The sequence below is a fragment of the Camarhynchus parvulus genome, chromosome 2 (assembly GCF_901933205.1).
Source record: "Camarhynchus parvulus chromosome 2, STF_HiC, whole genome shotgun sequence".
Taxonomy (NCBI): Eukaryota; Metazoa; Chordata; class Aves; order Passeriformes; family Thraupidae; genus Camarhynchus; species Camarhynchus parvulus.
The window spans coordinates 97705723-97726256 of NC_044572.1; the positions used below are offsets into that span (position 1 = coordinate 97705723).

At 39.8% G+C, this 20534-nt stretch overlaps 1 protein-coding gene across 1 annotated transcript in view; it reads right to left on the reverse strand.

Moving 5' to 3' along the window:
* The window catches only part of LOC115917209 (cadherin-7), an 84136-nt gene extending 66064 nt beyond the window's left edge, over positions 1 to 18072 (reverse strand). The window contains exons 1-3 of the mRNA XM_030970951.1: positions 17998 to 18072; positions 16675 to 16997; positions 7408 to 7810 (exon numbers count right to left, since the gene is read on the reverse strand). Coding sequence (XP_030826811.1) covers positions 7408 to 7617 — 210 coding nt within the window. The 5' untranslated portion in view covers positions 7618 to 7810; positions 16675 to 16997; positions 17998 to 18072. The remainder of the gene's footprint in view (positions 1 to 7407; positions 7811 to 16674; positions 16998 to 17997) is intronic.
* Positions 18073 to 20534: the final 2462 nt, after the last annotated feature.

Consider the following 20534-nt stretch of genomic DNA (forward strand, 5'->3'; position numbering starts at 1 on the left):
CAAATGAACCATTCCCTGATTTTTTTCAGAATCCTAAAATATATTGTCCCAGGTTCTCCCTTTAAGTGGTTAAAGTTAGCACTGAAATATTGACATATGTACACAGGTAATATTTTATTAAGTGATTATTAGGGGAAAAAAAGAGAGGGGCCAGGAAATTAAGAAATGCAGTATAATATTTAAAAACAAGTGTGAAGCAAAGAAGAAATTTAGCAGTAGAGTTATGACAAGACAGTAACAGTCCTGGCAGCACTTTTAGACGGTGACACGTGGAAAATACTTAATACATGAAATGAATGCCCAATGAGTCTGCAGACAGACACTTATGGCTAACAGAAGATGTATAAGTGAAAAAAGGCAACATGAAAAAGGTAGTGTGACAGCAGGCTACAAGATGTAAAACTATAAAGCATATGCAGTCTGATATTTTGAAAGCAATTGGAAAACATCCTTTATCTTTACAGGTCTGAAAGAAGATGTAGCCTTGTACTAACATAGATATTAAACAGGTCTGCACTTAAAAGTTTCAAAAAATTTGTCATCTATAAATACTGGGAAGTAAATGCAGGAAAGAGCTCTCAATTATATGTTCATAATGTTTTAAAATGTTGCATGAGTCTCATTTTCAGAAAAGAAATATTATATATTCATAGAATACAGCACTAATGACCCACTCTTCTCAAACTATTTTCAGATTTTGATTAACACTATAGTTCTCTGAATTCTGTCACTGCTTCTTAGTCTGCTATTAGTTCTCACTTTATAAGACCACTGCCTCAGAGCAGGGGTTGTGTTTGCTTGCAATTTAGATAGGAAAATAATTCATGAATGGACTTTCTTTGTCTTAGAACAATGCAAATACTCACAGTCCCTGATAGCCATGGTTTTACAGTGCTGTATTTCTAATGCCATTAACACAGAACTGTGAGACATGAGGAGGGACATAAAACTGAATGTTGGATGACAGCCAATAACAAGAACTAAGGGATCAAGTACAATCTCTGAAGACAAAAAGGAGAAGGAATGTCAACTGAAGCAGCATCAGCTTGAGTGACATCAGAGCTTCAAATCTCATTCTTTCCTGAAAAGAAGGCATTTTCTGATAATCAGCCAAGCATACAGGAGCCTCTCATCTATGTATAATTGCAAAATTAGCTTTTACTGTTGTTTTTCTATTTTGTCAGAGACTCATAAAATTTAGTTTTAAATAATGCCCACAAGACATTCAGAGCAGAACACTGCAGGTAGAGCCTCTCATTCTGCTGAAATACGGAAATGGTACTACAGGATTACATAAATAGGATGGCTGTGCCATTGAACCAAAAATTGCCATGAGGGCTGACTAATTTACTGATGTTGTCATCACCTTCACTAACCTTCCTCTTCTGTAACGGCACATGTTAAGGATCAATGTTCTATATTACGGAAAGAGATCAAAAAGCTACATGTTCTGGTTCAGTATCCAGCCATAATTCTCTCAACTCTATTATCACTTTTAATAATGAAATTACATACAAATTGTCTTTTAGTGCTTGGGCTTGTGAAATTGTCATCACTTCAAGTCCCTGGCATAAAAGCTTCTCCAGTATCCATTCAGCTATGAGAGAAGAGGGCTTCCAGTAAAAAGGGAGAGAAGAAATTACACTGTAGCTGTTCAGGCTGATGAAATCAACCAGGAAAAGGCAGCAGATTTTAGGTTATCCTTCTGGATAATTCTTCCTGTGCGCCTTAATCTCACCACTGTCCCCAGAGACACTTTAGCCCCTGCATGTTAAGGAGGGAACGTTTGGATTGTCAATCATCTCTCAGTTATTCAGAGTAATCCACATAAATTATAGCATGGAAATAGCACACAAAGCCCACAGTGACTACCCAGTGAAGAAAAGTGTGTGATACTGGGACTGGACAGAACAAGTTGAGATAGTAAAGTCATACATCTGTAGTACAACTGAAGCATCACTTCCCCAAGACCTATTCAATACATAAAGCAAGTAAGTAGGACTTAATTATTTTGTCTGTTCATTCATTCCATTTGCAGTACTTGTGGTAGGAAAATACTTGACAAGAATGGCATGTCCCATTTTACTTAAAAGGTCAACTGTTATCAATTTTCGTAGCACGGAAGAGCAAAGAGTTCCTGAGATGGATAAATATCAGAAATACAGCAGATTTTCTTTTTCCTTTCCGTAAATGGCCTTCTGGGAGTATATAAAACAACAGTGCTTCAAAGATTATGATAAAAGTAAAGATAACACAAATAGAAAGTGAGGAAAAAATATAACAAAGAGGAAGTTTTTTTCTGAGTTATTATGCTGTCTGTTTTCCACACAGAGGCCACAAAGACAGATGAAAAATAGCTGGTCTGAGTTTAGTGTGTTTGAATTTTTTTTTTTCCAAAACTTCTTGGGGTGGAAAATGAACAAAAATCTGCAGAGCTATGGGTACTCTCAACCAGGGGCTTACTTGCAGAACAGGCATGAACATTTACCTTGCTCAGAATGCTTAGAGAAAAAAAAACAACAAAACAGACTGAAGCTGAGTAGAGAGCCTTAGTCCCTCTGGATGCCTCTAGAAGCAGCAGGAGAGTCAGATCCCTCCAAGGAATTGCATCTGACTAACCTCCTTCCTCACCATGTGCAACTGAGGCAGCTCAGTCCTTTTTACCTATATTTAGCCTTCGTAATATCACCCCATGTCCTCTCCATTTCCCAAAATGCCAGTAATATTCCCACAGTTCAGTCTGAGTTTGACTGAGGGGGCAGCACTTCCACTCACTGCCTTAAAGTATTTTAGCAAAGACTCTTATTATCCAACTCAGTCAAAATTCGTCAGACACATCTGAAATTGTCAGGCTATGATTCTATGAAAAGAGCCCTACTGCTGACTGCATCTGTATGGCCTGAGACAAGGTCACACCACAGATAAATATAGTACGTGAGTAATTCTGTCACCTTATTGAAATATTCACCATCACCTTTGAAAAACAAAGCATTAATCTAAAACCCCAGTATCCTATCCAGCCTCCTTCCCTCCAAAATGAGGAGACTGGAAAAAAACTACCCACTCTCTATGCTAATAATAACATAAACTTGTTATATGGCTGCTTTAAAAACCTATCCTTCCTGTAAGTTCTCTTAAAACTTGTAGAACCTGCAAATTCTCTTATATGACATAATTTTTTAGGAAAAGCTTAACTTCATTTCTTTTTTCACATGCATCTCATTCTATACTACTCCAGGAAATAATAATGCAAATATTCCTTTTATGCACTTTTGTCCAAATTGGATCCAACAGGTTTATTTACCTTAAAACAGTCAGAAGAGGCAGGCAAAATTGTGTTGGAAGGCAATGACTGTGAGATCTAGGAAACTATGGGCTCTTAGTTCACTCATTAACCTTTTCTTCCTTTTACAATCTAGAAAATGCAGGTTAGGACTTCCGCTTTACTTTCTCTTACATTATAAATAAAAAACAACACTCAGGGCATCTTATGAGTTCGAAGCATTATTTTGGAGAATTACCAACGAGCCTCTCAAAGTTCCATACTAATCTATTGGGCTTGTGCTCAGTCAAAAGTCTCTGGGTTTTATTTTCCATCCTTCATATGTTAGTGAGATCTCAAGGGAAGAGTTCAAGTCAGCAAAATGCTTGAAATTGCCCTGTAACTGTACCTAAATTTAGAGCCATTGGAAAAGGAAAGTTGGTTTGGATACTATCAATCAGCATCTTACATGGAATTCAAAGACCTTTTTTGCTTCTTCAGGTTTGTTTGTGGCTTCTTTTGTTTGTTTGGGATTTTTTAACTTTTTAATAAGAAAAATGAAATTATTATTGGCAGAGATTTTGTGTCACTATAATTACTCTTGCAGCAGAAAACAGATTAAAACAAATAATAATAAAAAAACCCCAACCCATCAGACCAAAAAACCCCCAAACCCTGGATGTCTGATAGTTACGTAGCAAAACCAAAAAAGTACCAACAAAATGTTCAAGTTCTACTTTTACTATACCCCTTTTTACCAATTTGTACCCATGGAAACTTCAATTACAAGACTGTATGCAACTTTTCAAATAGTCAACATAATAGCATATTCAACAAATTTTTTCCTAATTTTATGTGTTTATGCTTCAAATCACTTAAAACTGCTCTATACTCTTTTTTTTTCCAAATAGATTCCATTATCCTAATTTACAAGGAAAATACAAAGTAAGGCATTTCACAAAAACATGTTACCAAACAGTAGTAAACATCTTCCAGAAAACAGAAGCCAGCTATGCTTCTAGCTCAATAAGCATCACAGTTAACTGCCTCACCTCCTACATGGCATGTCTGGAGGAGAAAAGTGCCTATCCAAACAGTTTAATGCGCTAAACAGTTAAATGCTTCAGCCCTTCAAGTGAACATAACATGTGCTGTGCTGACCGACAGAAAAGAATTGTATATGGTTCAGTCCACAATCTGATTACATGTTAAGCACCTCCCAAGAAGCACTCGAAATTACATCCAAGATGATTAAAATTCATATCACAGAGATGGAGGACCTACATTTTAAAAGAAGAGAATAAAAAAAGGCACCAAACTTCTGTCACCTTTGACCCCTATTAGAGTGAAATTAATGGAACTCCTCCAGAGGTTCCTCCAGAGTCACATGAGACACAGGCACTGCTGCCTTAATAAAAAAAAAAACATATGCATTTAGGAAAACGAAAAAAGGATATCAAGAAGGAAGGCTGCAGTACAGATGCTCAGGTATAGATGTAAAGCCTTGTTAAACACACATGAAAACACTGAAAAATTAAGGACTTGTTTTACTGAGGTGAATAGGAATCCTACTACATTATTTACGAGGAATAGGATTTTACCCAGCATGATCATGTAATTAAAGTGTCAGCACGCAGACACCCAGGAGAACAGAGCTAGTGCTGAACATGGAATTAACATTGGTATTTCACAACTCTTGAATGATTTGCCATGTAACCCTAACATCCCCCAAATGCTGCCTTCCAACCAGAATTGCCTAGGGCTTTGTACAATTGAATAGTGGCAAGGAGACAGTATTCCCCATTACAGATCCATTTGCTTGAGTGTTTCTAAAGCCTTTTTATCTAACAGCCCTTAAAAGCAGGAGGAAGGTCCCTCCTTCCTGGATGTGCGGTTAGATTGGCACCCTGCAAAGCATCCTGAACGTAAGGCAGTGCAGGAGTGGCCTCCCCAGAAGCAGAGCACTCTGCAGAGTCTGGTTGCTGCTTCCACTTCATTTGATGAGAAAAGCGAGTTATGAGAGCTTTTTGCTTGCTGCAGCTTCCTTACCAAGGAAAAAAAAATCTCCATCCTTCCTATCCAAATCTCGGTCTCCTCTGTCCCTACCTGCCTGCAAAGGATTTGAATCAAGAGCAACAACGTTTTTAAGAGAAGAGGGGGAGGAAGGTGACTGCTGCTCACTTCAGCCGCACTTGTAGTGGTGCTACACATAATATGTTAAGACACAGAAAGAAATTCACTTCTTCACCTTTTTGCTCCCCTGTGTGGGAATGTGGCTTCGGTCATGACTGCACCTCAGGAGCCACACAGTGAAAAGCCTCTGCAGTGAAAAGGTTAGGAACTGGGCACATCTTATCTTACAAGATGCTCAGCAAGGACTGTGTTTCCAGGAAGATGGGCTTCTTTTTGTAAGTGAAAATTTTTATCTCCTTTTCCCACAAAATGGATTGCTGGTACAAATTCCTGAGCCAACAATTCATACTGCTGATACAAAAGCAGACTGGGCACAGAATGTTTCAGGGGGGAAAAAAAAATTGTTGTGTTTTGGAAGATATCCGCCTGTGAATGCTAGGACTCTTGCAAAGGACGGGAAAGAGCAGACTGTGAAGCTAAAAATAACCACATGCATGCAAATATCATGTGCTACAGCACTACCACAGCATTTTTGGCCATAATATAGCAATCGACTGAATATGAGAATTACTACAGATCAAAACTAGTCTTCACTCAAGTATTTCAAGACGTTTCTTTTCCAGGAGAGAAATTCAAATTTGCAAGCCACACTTCTTTTTTTATCAGTAGGAAAAATGCCAAATAGGCCATTTCCAGAGCCACAAGAGAAACTCCAATCTGGGGACAAATTTGCCAAAAAGACAAACCCACACAGGCAACCAGCAGCTGTGTGACATCAGAATGGATACTGCTACATAATGTAAAACTTTACAAAAACTTTCAAGATCACTGTAATGTCACCACAAGATGACATTTCTGATCCTAGCACACCTTTCTTAAGGGTTCAATTATGCAAAGTACCAGTCCCAATTCAAAAAGCACCTAAACACAACGATAGCTGCAATCATGAAAGCAGTTCCCTCTTTAACTTGATTATTCCGTTGGCATGATTAAATTCTAAGTGCTTAACTGCATTAACACAAACATCAAGGTTTTGTCTCAGTAGGATGAATTAAGTAAGCTGAAATTCATTGCACTGGTATATTTGAAGCAGTGGATTTTAGATTACTTCATCTCTTTTTCTGTAAGCGTGATGTTGTGCCAAAAGCTGTCACTCCCTTGTTTTCTATGCATTTGCTGTATTTTAATGAGAAACTCTATTTATTGATTCTGATATTACTGAGAAAATGGGTTTTCCTTTCAATAAGATGATTACACATAAATGTTACAGAAAAACACAAGAGGGGGTTTTGTTTTGTGGGCTTTTTTTTCCCCTGCATAATTGCTGAAGGCAGCGTATTACCCACTAGCACAAGGCAGTAAATGAGCTAAGTCCCGGATTCACAGCTGTGCTCAGTGTGCTCCGTGTGCAGCGACGGGCGCTCAGAAAGAACCATTTGGGCTGCCTTGATGTAAAAGGGCTGGCTCTCCACTGGACCCATGCCCATCACAGGCGAGGTAAAGCCACAAGGCTGTGCTGTGCACAGAGAGCAGCGAGGCCCCCAAGGTGACAATCTGCCAGCCAGGCAATGTCAAAGAAAAGCAGTAATGCAGACATGCCCTCCTTTTCACTCATCACACCCACAGACGCCTGATTCTTTCTCTCTTGCTTTCAGTGGTGCTGAGTTTTAGGGAGCAAACAATATAATACAGAACTTCTTTTCTGGGACTAGCTGTTAACTCTTAAAAAAGAATACTCATTGTTATGTTCCTCTGTTTTAAAACCTAGTATAAGTAATAAATATTTTCTTCCTATCAGTGGTGGTGAAACAGTTTCATTACTGTACTCCATTAAACAAGCAGTGCTAATATGTAGAATTCTTAAAGAAAATTGCAACAGGAACCTTGCATTCTTACAAGAATGCCATGTGTTGCTGTTCTGGGCTAACAGAATTACAACTTTTAAATTGCATCATATAAACACATCAAAAAGCAAGCATCTGCACCCTCCAAAGTTTATTTAAATCCCCTACCTTTCCTACATAGAGTGGGTCTGTACCCATGTATTCTTCCAGCACAAAGAACTGATTCCACACCCAGCTGCGTTTGGTTCTCGTCCTCCCTGATTGAAAATAGGGCTTTGACCTGGGCCTTGTGATCTCTGCTTGATTCAGCCCAGAAAGACACAGGAAAAGAGCTAGTATCTGAAGAAAATGGCAAAACTCCACTTTGCCCAACTTCATCTTTTTTTTTTTTTATCTCCTCGGTGAAAGAAAAAACCTTGACCAAAGCAGGCACAATTCCAGTTGTCTCAGTAGCTCTAGCCTCCGGCAGGGTGTCAGCTGGGAGTCCAGAGATAATAATCTGCAGAGTGGCCGATTGGAAGATGTCACCACTGCTGAACCGCCTTCACCAAAGAAATGGTGTAATGGGTACCTATCCAGGAAAAAGACAAGAACTGTTGTCAGAATTTTAAATTTTTTTAGAGAATGCAAATTCTTTGCAGTTTTCACATCATGCATGGAAACTGTTTATTCATTACTTTTCTCCTCATCAACACCAATGAGTTTACATAAATCTCTCTGAGTTTATAGTGAACTTCTTGGATGGCATTACTACTGCTGATACAACTGTATTTATAGCCATAAAGTTTTCTCCTAAATGTTCTTTTAATACACCAGGGTTTTTTTTTTCCAGTATAAATGCTAAAATTGTTCCTCTTTAAAATAATCAAAATAAGTGTAGTTATTATTTACAGTCATTTGGTTTGATATTTTCTTTTCTGCCTGCTATGATCTGATTTACTTGCCATTACTATGATATAATTATAAACCAGCTAGAGGCACCAAGCTGTAATATTGGCAGGGATGTATCCTAGATTAACTCTCTCCCATATAACTCAAAAGTAAAATGAAGGAGTATAAAATGAATCGGAACAATTTGATTGATTCTTAGTCACAGTACACCAGATGCTATGATTTGTTCTGATCTGAATCTGACCTGGTAAAAAGCCCTGAGTCTCCCCACTCAATTTCACTACATTCCTAAAGCAAATGTCAGGCACTGTAAGAAACATGTTAGACTACTTTATATATTTATACAGAAATATGCCCAGAAAGATCAGAAGATAATGTCATTTTGTATTTTCAATGAAATCTTGATTTAATTACAAATGATTTTCCAGAATTAACAAATGTAAATCAGTTTTTATTTAAAAATTTAATAATTTCATAACTCATAGGACTTACTAATAAAAAAAATATTTTTTTAGAAAGAGAAATTTCAATACTTAACAAAGACTGTTTTCTGCCTTTTAAAGCCTCCTCTGCCCATGTAAAAATGTATACTTAGCATAATGTTTTTAAAAGTATAAATTCTGTCAGTCAGAACCAAACATAGCTTCGCCTTTTAGAAGAATCACCAGAGAAGCAAAGCTGTCTCCTAAATAGACATCCTCCTTGTCCAAGTGAGCAATAAGGGAGACAAGAAGCATTTACGAAGTGCCAAACGTGGAAATAAGGATGAAATTAAAATAGATAACGGCATTAATTTGGAGTGAACTGCTGCTACTTAGGAAGCCAGGGAAGAAATAAGATTTCATCCTTTATTCTTTTAATTAATCTAAAAAGGCTAGACATTAAATCACATACACATTAAACACTGTGGACTGATTATCATAGTCCTACCCATTACTACTAAAACTGAGTGAAATGTGATATCCACTATCTGTTTTCAGTATGTCAGGCTCTTTCAGCTGCAGAACGCCTATGCATTGTGCTGCCAAAGGTACCTAGAGGGCAGAAACATGAAACAAATAAAAAGCTCTTCTGATTACAGACTGTATTTAAAGCCTTTTTATTGTAATCCCTTCTGTGGTACTGCCCTGCACAAGAAAGGCTTTGCTTAGAGGCTGGTGGGATAAACCACAAACCCACTGAGCGTGTTTGCTAAGCAGCAGCAATTTGAAAGCTTCCAAATAGGAAAATCCAGTGTCTCCCTACAGGCAAAATGAAAAGAATAGGCAAGCCTTACCTAAAGACCCTAATTTTGAAAACACGATGTTACAGTTACAAGATGTCACTTCAACATGGACCAAAATTCTTGTCACAGCAGGATTAACAAGCAGGTGTCATCCTTGTTAGAGGAGCCTAGTTTGAAATGATTAATCCCAACTAGTCATAACTCAGTTTTGATCTGGTCCTTTGGGTAAATCATGACCATATGACAGTAATTACTGAGAGGGCTGCCAATGAGTGTTGAGGAAGTATCTGTGCTTTCCCTGAGATATGCTCACTTCCTACTGCTCTGTTCAGCTACGTTAAGTGTTGTTTGTAGTAGAGGCTGTTTATGCATCCTTGATTGCCCCTCTCTGTGTCTAAGTTACATCATGTTAAAGACATCTGATATTGATAAACTGTCAGTTTATTTCAGAGGCAGCAGATTGTTATTTAACAGAGATAAAAATACAAAATGGATTTTCTTAAGAAATGTCAGTAAAACATTTACAATATGTTAGAGTCTTTTCACTAAGCAGTTTGAAATGTCTTGTTCTTGCTCAGAACAGACATTTCAAACCTAGAATTGCTCTAACCTTTATCTCAAACAGTGTTCTCTTATATCCTTTCTTTTACACCTGCAGGAAAGTATGAAAGCCACCATATGGAGTGCCATGGTCCCCAGCCACACACCACAGCACAGAACTGAAAAATGCACCCAAAATACCAACTGAAAAACAGTCCATATGCTAGACAGCACAATCTGATGAAAAGCAGAATACTCACACCTCCTAGAAAAAAAACGTTGTTGTGGTTTACTCATTCTCAAATACTTTCACCACACAGACTCCGAAATTCCAATTATTTTTATTCAGCTGTGTGGCAGCACTTTCTGCTCTGAAACACTCTTCCCTCCCTTTTTTCTCTTCTTCAGGATAAGTCTTCCTATTCCTCTTAAAGCCCCTTTTTTAAGGTTTTTATTTATAGTTCTTCCAGCACACTGTCTTTTATATGTGATACCTCCAAAAGCAGAAGTCTCTTTATACTTAAAAATAATTTCTGTTTTGGGAAGAATTCTTTATTAAATTGCATTTCACTACCTTTCTTACTGAGATGGATGGATGGATGGATGGATGGATGGATGGATGGATGGATGGATGGATGGATGGATGGATGGATGGATGGATGGACGGATAGATAGATAGATAGATAGATAGACAGATAGATAGATAGATAGATAGATAGATAGATAGATAGATAGATAGATAGATAGATAGATAGATAGATAATTTTATAAGGATTTTTTTGATTAATTTTGTCCAAGCATAACTAGCACTTCAACATCACCTGTTCTATGATGTCCATAAGCATCAAGTCCACAAGACCACGTAAGCAACGTCACAGTATTCATAAAATTGAAAACTAAGAGGTACTGTTGGTGTTTTTTTCTTCATTAAGTCACAGCTCAAGATTTCAGGGTTGCACTTGCAGCAGTGGATAAAACTAAAACTGACAGTGACAGAGGGTATTCAGTGCTCTGATTCCAGTGTCTTCACTGTCATCTGTGTTTACTGACTTGAGTGCGATGGCAAAACTGACTTGCAACCACTTTGTACTCTTTGTTTAAAGATGCTCTTTTAGGAAATGCTATCTCTTTCTACAAAACAAGATTCAGAATATTAAAAAAATGAGAAATATTTACACTTTTGATATCATAACTACCCTAGAATAAAAGTGTACCTTTACATCTTGTTTCTGATCTTCCAAATGCTACTGCCCTCCCCAGATAGGGGTAAACCAAATCATATCTCCTCATTCACTTGCCAACCTAAAAAGTAACTTAGGCCTTTAAAAATAAAATTGTCTCCTAGTGTATTTAAAGCATTAAGCTCTAGCTTTCATATCTAAGCTTGTTTTCCCTATTTGCTTTATATGTAGTCCTGGCAATAACAAATGAAAAATACAAAGTAATAGAACTGGTGTGTAATTTGGAGAGCATGTTATGTGATCTGGACAGTGCAGGTAGCATATCTCAACCAAGCAGTAATATGCTGTCCAAGTGAACAGCTGTAAGAATCAATAAAACTCACAAAACACAAAAAACTAAACCAAAAAAAAATCGTTTAGGTTCTTAAATAGCTGGCTGATATATAAAATCTCAGATTGAAGAATACATGTTTGAAAAAACATAATAACCTTTTCATTCAATATACATCATGAACCTTACATTTTCTCCCATCTGCTGTAAAAAAATTAAACTATATCTAAGCCACAGTGTACTGGTATACACTGCTAAACTGAAAAATGTTACTACTCTACTTTCCCAAAACAATCTGCTAATGTCAAAAAGACACTATTATGCACTGTCTCCAAGGGGCAATCTTGATTTGTTGAAAACATTCAGATCTTGAATAAGATCCTCAATTTAAAGGAATAGTCCCCCTCACTGCAAGCAATTAAGGGTAATTTACACCCACTGAAAATCTCTCTGAATATTTTGCTTCGCTCCATAATTTCTAAAACAACTCATCAAGTCTAGTGTTCACTGTTTGCGTGTCACAATGAGCACCAGCAGATAAGGACAAGTTTTCAGTCTCAGAGATATCATCATGGAAGTCCTCCTTCCCCACATCTGAGATTTCCCCAGCCCTGTAGGGCAATTTGATGAATGCTCTTGAGATCATCTTTGCACCACCTAACCTTTGCAGCCAAAATGCAAATTCCTGCAGACTTCTGCTCACACATTGCTACCAGTGTCACAGTGCCAGCTTAATCTATGAACCATATCATTTTCCTGTCAACCTCTTCAACCCAACTGAGGATTTTGTCCTTCAGCATATTTTGTCCTCAAGTGTTTCTAATGTGTAAAATGCTTCAGGAAGAAGTGGAATTCCAAACCCTTTTCCATTACTAAACTCCACCAGTCTGGATTGCATTACTCTAGTTTGAAATCTCACTGTCAGCCACGCATTGGAGTTGTAACTGAAGAGTTTATCACTCATTTTTTATTGCCTTTTCTTCCCTTATCTTCCTCCCTGCCCCATTATTCTCCTTTCATCAAATTTCTTCCATTTTTGATACCATTGCAAAATTTACTGCGCAAACATGGACCTCACCGACTGAGCAGCCACCACCTGCTAGTAAATCTTGCATTAGCTTGGTCAACAATGCATAGTTATCCCACTGGGTTTTTTGTTTTTTCTCTACTTTAGTCATTCACTAAAATCAGAGCCAGGGTGTTGAAATAATTCCAAGGGTGACTGTTGCCACTGGATCTTGAACCATGATCCCTTAAACAAAGTAGAACCAGCAGGTGAGCCCCCTGACAGCTGGACTGCCCTCACTGAAATATTTATACTTTGACATTCAATTTTACAATGCCCATTGGACAAGGTGTTACATTTAGTAGCAGAGAAAATTCCCCTTTGTTACAAGTCTGCAGCTCCTCCATGTCACAAATCTTAAATATTACAGGAGACTCCTCCACAGGCACATGAACAGAAATGTGATCTTTGAGACAAAAAGGTTTTGAGAAGATAACATGCCTAATTACGGTGTCAATTGCAATGTCTGGTTATCACTTTTTTCAGAGAAAGAAAAAAAGAAAAGGAGGGTGCCTTGGAGCAAGAGAGGTGGGGACCCCGTGATGAAATGAAGCTCTGCAAGTCAAGGCAGTACGATGGAACTTATTAACTCCCTGTGCCAGATGACATAACAACTACAGACCACAACCTCCTGCCGCTAACTGGCCTAAATATTCACATGGGAGATCTGTAAATGTAGTGCACATCCTGCAGTCTGCATCTGGTTATCAAGCAAAAAACTATCATTGCTCCAAACATATGGCACTGTTACACTAAACTGGCTTCAATATCCCTCTGACTCAGGTGAAAGGACCTGATGAAGCGATAGAAAAACACGAGGTACACTGCAATAAATTATATGGCTTAAAAAAATTTCATAAAGAAAACCAGGCAACAGCTTTTGGTCTTTTACACTGCTCTGCAGTTGATCATAAGATTGCACGTGCCTAGAGCGCTAAATTGTTTGGGTTCTTGGTAAGTTTGTTTTCTTCCCCATGCAAAATTAGTGGAAGAAAGATCTTTTTTTCTAATATAATTCTCTCCATGTGAAAGGGTTTTATTGGTTTTTCACCTTGCCATGGTGCATTTGAAAGATCTAAGCTGCTGGGAAGGATTATGCTAATTTGATCAGGTATCGAAAAGAAACACCAGCAGTATTTGTGGATCTGGGACCAATCAAGGCAAATATTTAAATTTCCACGAGCTCAATTTTTGCAGCCTCATTTCAGCTGAAGAACGTCACATAACGCCTAGGGATGACTTTCTTGCAGAACTGCTGAATTCCCAGAGGAGGCACTCCTGCATTACTGCTCAGAGTTAAGCCTGGTTTGACAGGAAGAACTGAAGTAACCATCTATTTTATGCACCCTTCCTCAGATAGAACTTAATGATTTTTATTGCCACGAGAAAACAATACCCAGTAGTAGCATGAATGCGTACATGAAAAAAAAATGTGTGTGATAAACTAAAGGAAAAGGAATGGCTCAAGAAAGGCCTTCATTGAAGAATCGCTGAACACATCAGATACTGAAGTCAATAGATTGAAAACACTCACAAAAACTTACTAGACATCACTAGGACTGACTCCCAAGCAGTATCTTCATCTGTAAACCAGTTGGAAGTTTAAAATATTTTCTATTTTCATCACACATGGGAGTCAATATGTGAATTGAATCCCTTTGAGAAAAGGCTTAGCCAGGTTTATAGCAAAGTGGGAATTTAAGTTGGAGTAGAACAATAGAAGGTCATGCATTAGTAATGATTTTTTTCAGTCAAGTCTCTGACTGCTGAAGAAACACAGAAATATATGGGAACGTGTACGTACACACAGTCATACGTGAACAAGATAGGCGAAAATCTATGTGGATATTATATCCATTCTTCTCACCAGAAAATTCACAGTTAATCTGCTGCTGTACAAATGCTTTACAATTACACTTTTACATGAAAACGTAAGAATATTTTGCCACTAAATCAATAGCAAATAATCAATAGTGCCTTGCTATTAAATCAAAGAAAGTAGACTAAGGAGAGTTGTGAGGCTGTCATCTGACTTTTAACACTATTCTAATGACCCACATCAGCCTTTAATTACAGTAAATTCTCCCATTATAAGGGTGAAATGTTCCTTGATTAAAATTGTAATCTTTAATGGGTTTTGCAAGAAAATAGGCTATGTTACTTATGTTTGTATTTTCACTCACATTAACTGACACACATTTCTAACATGCAGTGGTAGCTCAGATTATTACCTTTGATATATTCCTAATATTCCTGGTAGTTTTAAACCTTTATTGAGTACTCAAACCCTAGATATTGCACATACTTAATATTAAAACCTGTCAGAACTAGGCCCTCCCTTACTGTGGATTTTACTGCAATTGTTTTTTGAATTTTACTCAGACTTTCTTCATGACACTAAAATAAATGTGTGTCTAGATGTCTAGATTAGATCCCCTGGTAGTTGCAGACTGAAAAGCTATAAAATTGTGTAAAAGGACTTAAAAATAATAGCGCATTTGGTCCCTGGATAGTTCTTTTGGGTTTGTTAAGTGGGTTTTGTGTTCTTTTTTTTCTCCAAAGGTGGTAACACACCCGTTGCACTGAACTAGCTCTAATGAGGCACAATCGTACCATTTCCAAATATCCTCACTTCACTTTTGCATTGTTAAAACTGATACAATATTCCTGAGAAAAAAATCAGCATCACTTTATAGCTGATCCTTATCTGTTGACCTGTTGTACCTTCAGAAGCTACAGGGTAAGCAAACTTAATTTAGTTATGTAACTTTCATGCTGCTGCCCATCTGAACAGCTCTGCACCTGGGGTTATGTAGACCCACCTTTCTCAGAAACAAAGTACATAGCTTTCACCAGTAATAATTCCCTGCAAACTCAAATAATGCAACACAGAAACAATTAGTAGATATAATAAAGATAGAGAAGTAAAGTCACGTATCAACGCCAAGGAGACACTGATTCAGAAACTGGCATGCTCAAGAGTTTGGCTCTTTTATGTATTTATTTATTTGTCCTGGAAAAGCAATTTATTTTCTGCAAAGCTGCACAAACACCCATGTTTTAGCTGAAAAATTGCAAGTCAGTATGTCTTGTTAGAGAGACTATGAAGTATACTCTGCCCTTTCAAGTCTCTGGTTTGGCTTGAGCAAGTTATCTATCAGAACATAAGATTTTATCCTTGCAAGGAGAAAAGATTAAAGTATCAGCATTTCAGTTCCCAGAATCAGAGCACATCACAATTATCCATCTCCTATCCTTTCCCGCATCCTGGGGAAGGCATCGTTTGTGGAATCTTGGCTCACCTGAACTACTTCACCTTTTGAAAGCAGTATAAAGGCTAAACCATATCTCAGAAAGGGACATTTTTTTGCCTCCATTAGCAACTAGAAGTCTGAGGATCCAGATGACAAACCTCTGGCTACTGGTGTACACAGCCTATTGTAGGAAAGGAAAGCAGGACATGCCCGTGTGTGGATATGTGGATGGATTGGGGGACAGGGTGGAGGGGGAAGGGTCAGCATCAACCAAGCACTGCAGAGCTAGCCTTACCAGCTGAATACTAATCAAAGAAACAGCTTCCATAATTTCAACATTTGCAAACTCTAGAACATCTTTGACACAGAAGGACAAAAGCTCTGGGAAATAACTCAGGAAATTTCATTGTCTCTATAATATTTTGCACTGTAGCATCACTGCCAGACTTCGAGCTCAAGCAAGACAGCCGCTTTGGCTTGGCAGAAAGGACTGAGACAGTCAGGACTTTGGGCTGCCTATATTTTGCAGAAGTCTGTGGTCCTCCCTTCCCCCACCCCTCGTCCCCACTCGTCTGTGAGACTTCTCCAAAGAGTCAAGAGTGATGCTATTGTTCTCTTATTTCTCAGAAGGTGCACACGCGCCTGTAGTCCCAGTGCTCCCACTTTCCACGGTTTCCCCACCACACCTGGTGCTGGGCGCTCCCTCGGCCGGTCCCGGCCGCCCCCAGCCCGAGGAACGCCAAACTTACGACCGCGGCCGCGCCGCCCCCGGCGGCTCCCCAGAGCCGGGGCTCCGCTCCGGGCAGGAGCCGCTCCGGGGCGAGCGGGTGCGGAGGAACAGCGCTCAGCCTTTTCCTGCAACTGCTCCGACCGCCCTCTGCCTACATGAGAGGCGAACGGAAAGGGGAAGGAAGGCAAGGACAGGCACAGGTGCAGTCAGCACTTACCTGCTCCCCCTTTCCCTGGGCTGCCCAGCGTGGTGAGTATTTTAATTCCAAGGGCTGGCGGTGCCTCCGCGGCGAAGTGCTGGCAGGATGCTCCCAAGCAGAGGGGGGCGGGCTGCGGGCGGCCGGGCGCCCACCGGGCATGGGGGCTGCGCGCCCGCCCGCGCACTCGCCCGCACCCGCGGAGACGGGGATGGGAGCGCTGCCGCTGCTCCGCTCCTCCTCCTCCACGGCACGGCGCGGCACTGCACAGGCAGCCGCTGGGCACACGATGGGAGAAGTGGGTGCCGGTGCCAAGCCCAGCTCCGACTGGGTGCGGATCGTGGCTGCGGAAGGAGGAGGAAGAGGAGGGAGGGAAGGAGCGGGGAGGGAGGGAGAAAGCAGAGGAGGTGGGGATGCTGCTCTGGGCAGGGGATATCACGGCTCGGTGGCTGGAGCCGGCTGCCAGCTCCGTTCGAGGGCGCGCGGAGGCGGCACAGGGACTCTTTGTACCTCCCGAAGACCCAGCGGTGGCTATTGAAGCGGGATCCAGGGAGCAAGCAGCCTGCCCGGCCCCACTACCCCCCCACCCCCCGCCTCTTCTCCTCCTCCTCCTTGACAGGATATACAGATGGAGTCCTTTGGATAAAAATCAGGAGCCGGGCTAGGGGGTGGGGCGGGAACAAATCTCTCTCCCTATTTGCATTTGAAACAGGGAGTTGAGGGAGAGACTTCAAGATTTTTTTTATTTTTTTTTTTTTTTTTTTACTTCTCCTCCCCCCACGACCCACCACGCAATTTGTCCTACAAGCTTCGATTGAGCTTTCGAGGCGTCAAGACAAAGTCGCAAAACTAAACCGAACTTGCGGAGTCCCCTCTTTAAAGCTTTGCCCTTTCAGCCTGCCCAGCCTACCGCTTGTGAAACCCACGCTCCCTGCCCTGGCCCGTCCTCCTGCCCGGCGTGGGGCAGCCGCGGGGCCGGGCAGGGGTCCCCGTCCCTCTCCTGGTCCCCGGGCAGAGCACGGAGCCACCACCGATCTGCTCGGGGGACTTAAACCTCGCAGCCCTGCTGCCCTCTGTCTCCCCAAAGCTGCTGTCACGCCTCCCCGGCTACTGTTTATACCGCGGGGTGGTGGTGAGCAGGGAGAAGAGGATTAAAAAAAGTAAAAATATACGTTGAATAACTGAACCGGGTGTTTTCCCAGAATAAAGGGCGGAGAGAGCGGAGTGTGCGCACCGGCAGCAGGAGAAGGCTCGGTGTCACGCTGGGGCTGGTGCCCGTCAGCACCCACGCAGAGCCCCGCAACCCCGGAGCTGCTCGGGGCAGCGGCTCCGGGAAATGAGTACCTGCTTTGTTCGGACGTGGTGCGGCTGGGAAAGCGGCAGCACAAACTTTCTGCCTCCTTCCAGCGCTGCTGAAGCCGTTTGGGTCTGCAGAACGAAACAGATCTACAACTGAAACGTGATCAGCCAGGAGTCAGCACGCCTCCTAAAAAAAAAAAAAAAAAAAAAAGAAAAAGCAGAGGTTCCAAATGTTGGCAGAGCTGCTGAACTGACATTTTTCACGGACAAAAATATTTTTAACACATACTGTTTTTAGAACAATGGACTGTACCAAGGGCAACTGTAAGAGATGCACCTTGGCCAATGACTTTTGGTTTATATTTACCAGAAAAGCATTTTAAACATGATATAAACAAACTAATCACGTGAATATATAATTACTTTTCATTCCTACTATACATTGTACTATGAAGTGCGCTGTCAACACTAATAAAGTAATGCCCAGATAAAGTCACTTCAATAAGAAAAAAGCAGCAACAAAACAATTGGTTTGGATCAGAAAGGTCTTTTAAAAATCATTTTAATTTCTGAATTAGTTTATAGTCTTTGAATACACAAATGCAGCATGCATAACTCTTTTAATAAATGTAATATGTAACTGCTATGTGTTTCTTGTCTTTAAGCTTCCCTTTCAGACTTGATTTCCAATGTCACCCTTCTAATCAGAGGGAGGCAATTCAACATGGCATTTGTGAACTGAAGTAGTGGTTTAAAGAGAGCAACTAGAAGCAATCTACATTCTCCAAGTTGTGGAGTGTCTGAGTGCATGGTTCCAACTTAATAAGATGTATTCAGGCAAGAAAATCCTGAAACATGATTGCACACAGTTGCTTAAGATTGTAATTAAGGATTCGCCTTTCTTTTGTTCTACTTCACCCAATCCCTAATTCATTTTTTACAAGTTAATCAAAATAAGACTCTCTGCACTGATCCTTAGAGGACAAGGTTCAAGGACAGATTATCTTTTTTTTATCATGAAATATCATAAATACCTCTGCTTTATCTTCTTTCAAATTCATTCAGAGATGTAACCATGAAAATTTATCTTTTTACCACTTAATTCAGTAGCTACAACTTCAATGATGAAAACAGAACAGTTAAAAACAGAGAAAAAAATCTTTATTTGCAAATAGGATGGCATAAAAAAGAACCTACAAGAGGTCTTGAGCTTCATAAACTTCAGCAAATATCCTCAAACTTTTTATTTGCTCTTCAGGTTCAAAATAGGGACTAAATAGTTTTACAGTCACTTAAAATCATTATAAAGGAAGGACTCTTTCTTATTAATTTTGATTCTGATCCAGATATTACTAATGGAAAAATAGAATAGTCAATTATCACCCAATTAAAAAGCTTTCATGTGTAGCTTCATGGTGTATTTCATGACTTTCTTCCTAACAGACCTCTCTCAAGGATGTGCTTTATGTTCCAAAAATCTAGTCCCTCAAGCAAAACCTTTCATTAAACTGTGTGTCAGTGAAAACATCTGAACTTATTTTTACACTGTTGAAAATAGGATAGATATTTTTGTCTTCTTATTTTTCTAAATGCTTATGTTGTCATATCAAAATAAAATGTATGAAACCCTTTGACTTTCATGGGAGCAAAACAGTGACTCCAAGCAAAATATGTGACTAAGCAGACCAATTTAATTTCATTGCACAGGCAGAATAAAATATAAAGAAGCAATTATTCTTACTCACTTTTGGCAATCTACCATTTTTAGTAACATAAGCAAATGTATATTTTTTAATACATTTTGTTCTTGACTGTCTTGATTGTGGGTTTTTGCCAATGACTCAGTTCATTCCAAAGCATTGAATGGATCATTTTGGCAGGAAGCCACACCTACAGCACTGTTGTATTTCTTTCTAATATGTTGTATAGTGTATAGTGTGTTTACCCATCCTGAGACATATAGGTGTAGCGCTTCCAGACGAAAGTCTACAGAACAAACCTTGGACCATGCTAGACTGTCTCTTAAGTAGGTGCTGTAAAGAGTAACTGCAGGCATCAAAACACATTGATATTGGCACCTTTCCCATCTTTTCACTTCTGGAACTATCAAGGATTCCTCTTCGCATTACAAGTCACATTGCTGTTTTGTTGAGTGGATCCATAGGCAGATTTAGGACCTCAAAACCTGAAACTGCATGTCCTGAAGCATGCTCTTAAACACTTCTTAGACAGTGAGAGCTTTGGTGGCCTCTGCTTATGGAGGATTTTGACCAGAAACGCAAAACAAATTTGTTTAATGGTTGTATTCAGTCCCCTGAGCCTCTGACTGTCTCTCTATATTAACATTTCTACCTGTACACTCATACACATTCTGAAAAGGAGCAGTGTCAGGTAACTGCTACCTGGGTCCTGGTAATTCACTGTGTGGGAAGAAGCAAGTTCCATTATGCACTTAGCAATAGCTTGTAGAGTTCCTTCAATATGAAAATGTAGTACGCTAAGATGCAAAATGCTAACTTTTCTTTTTCTTAAAACTTTATGCGGATATTGGTCTTTCATAAAGCAAGCAGGAGAGCTTGCAG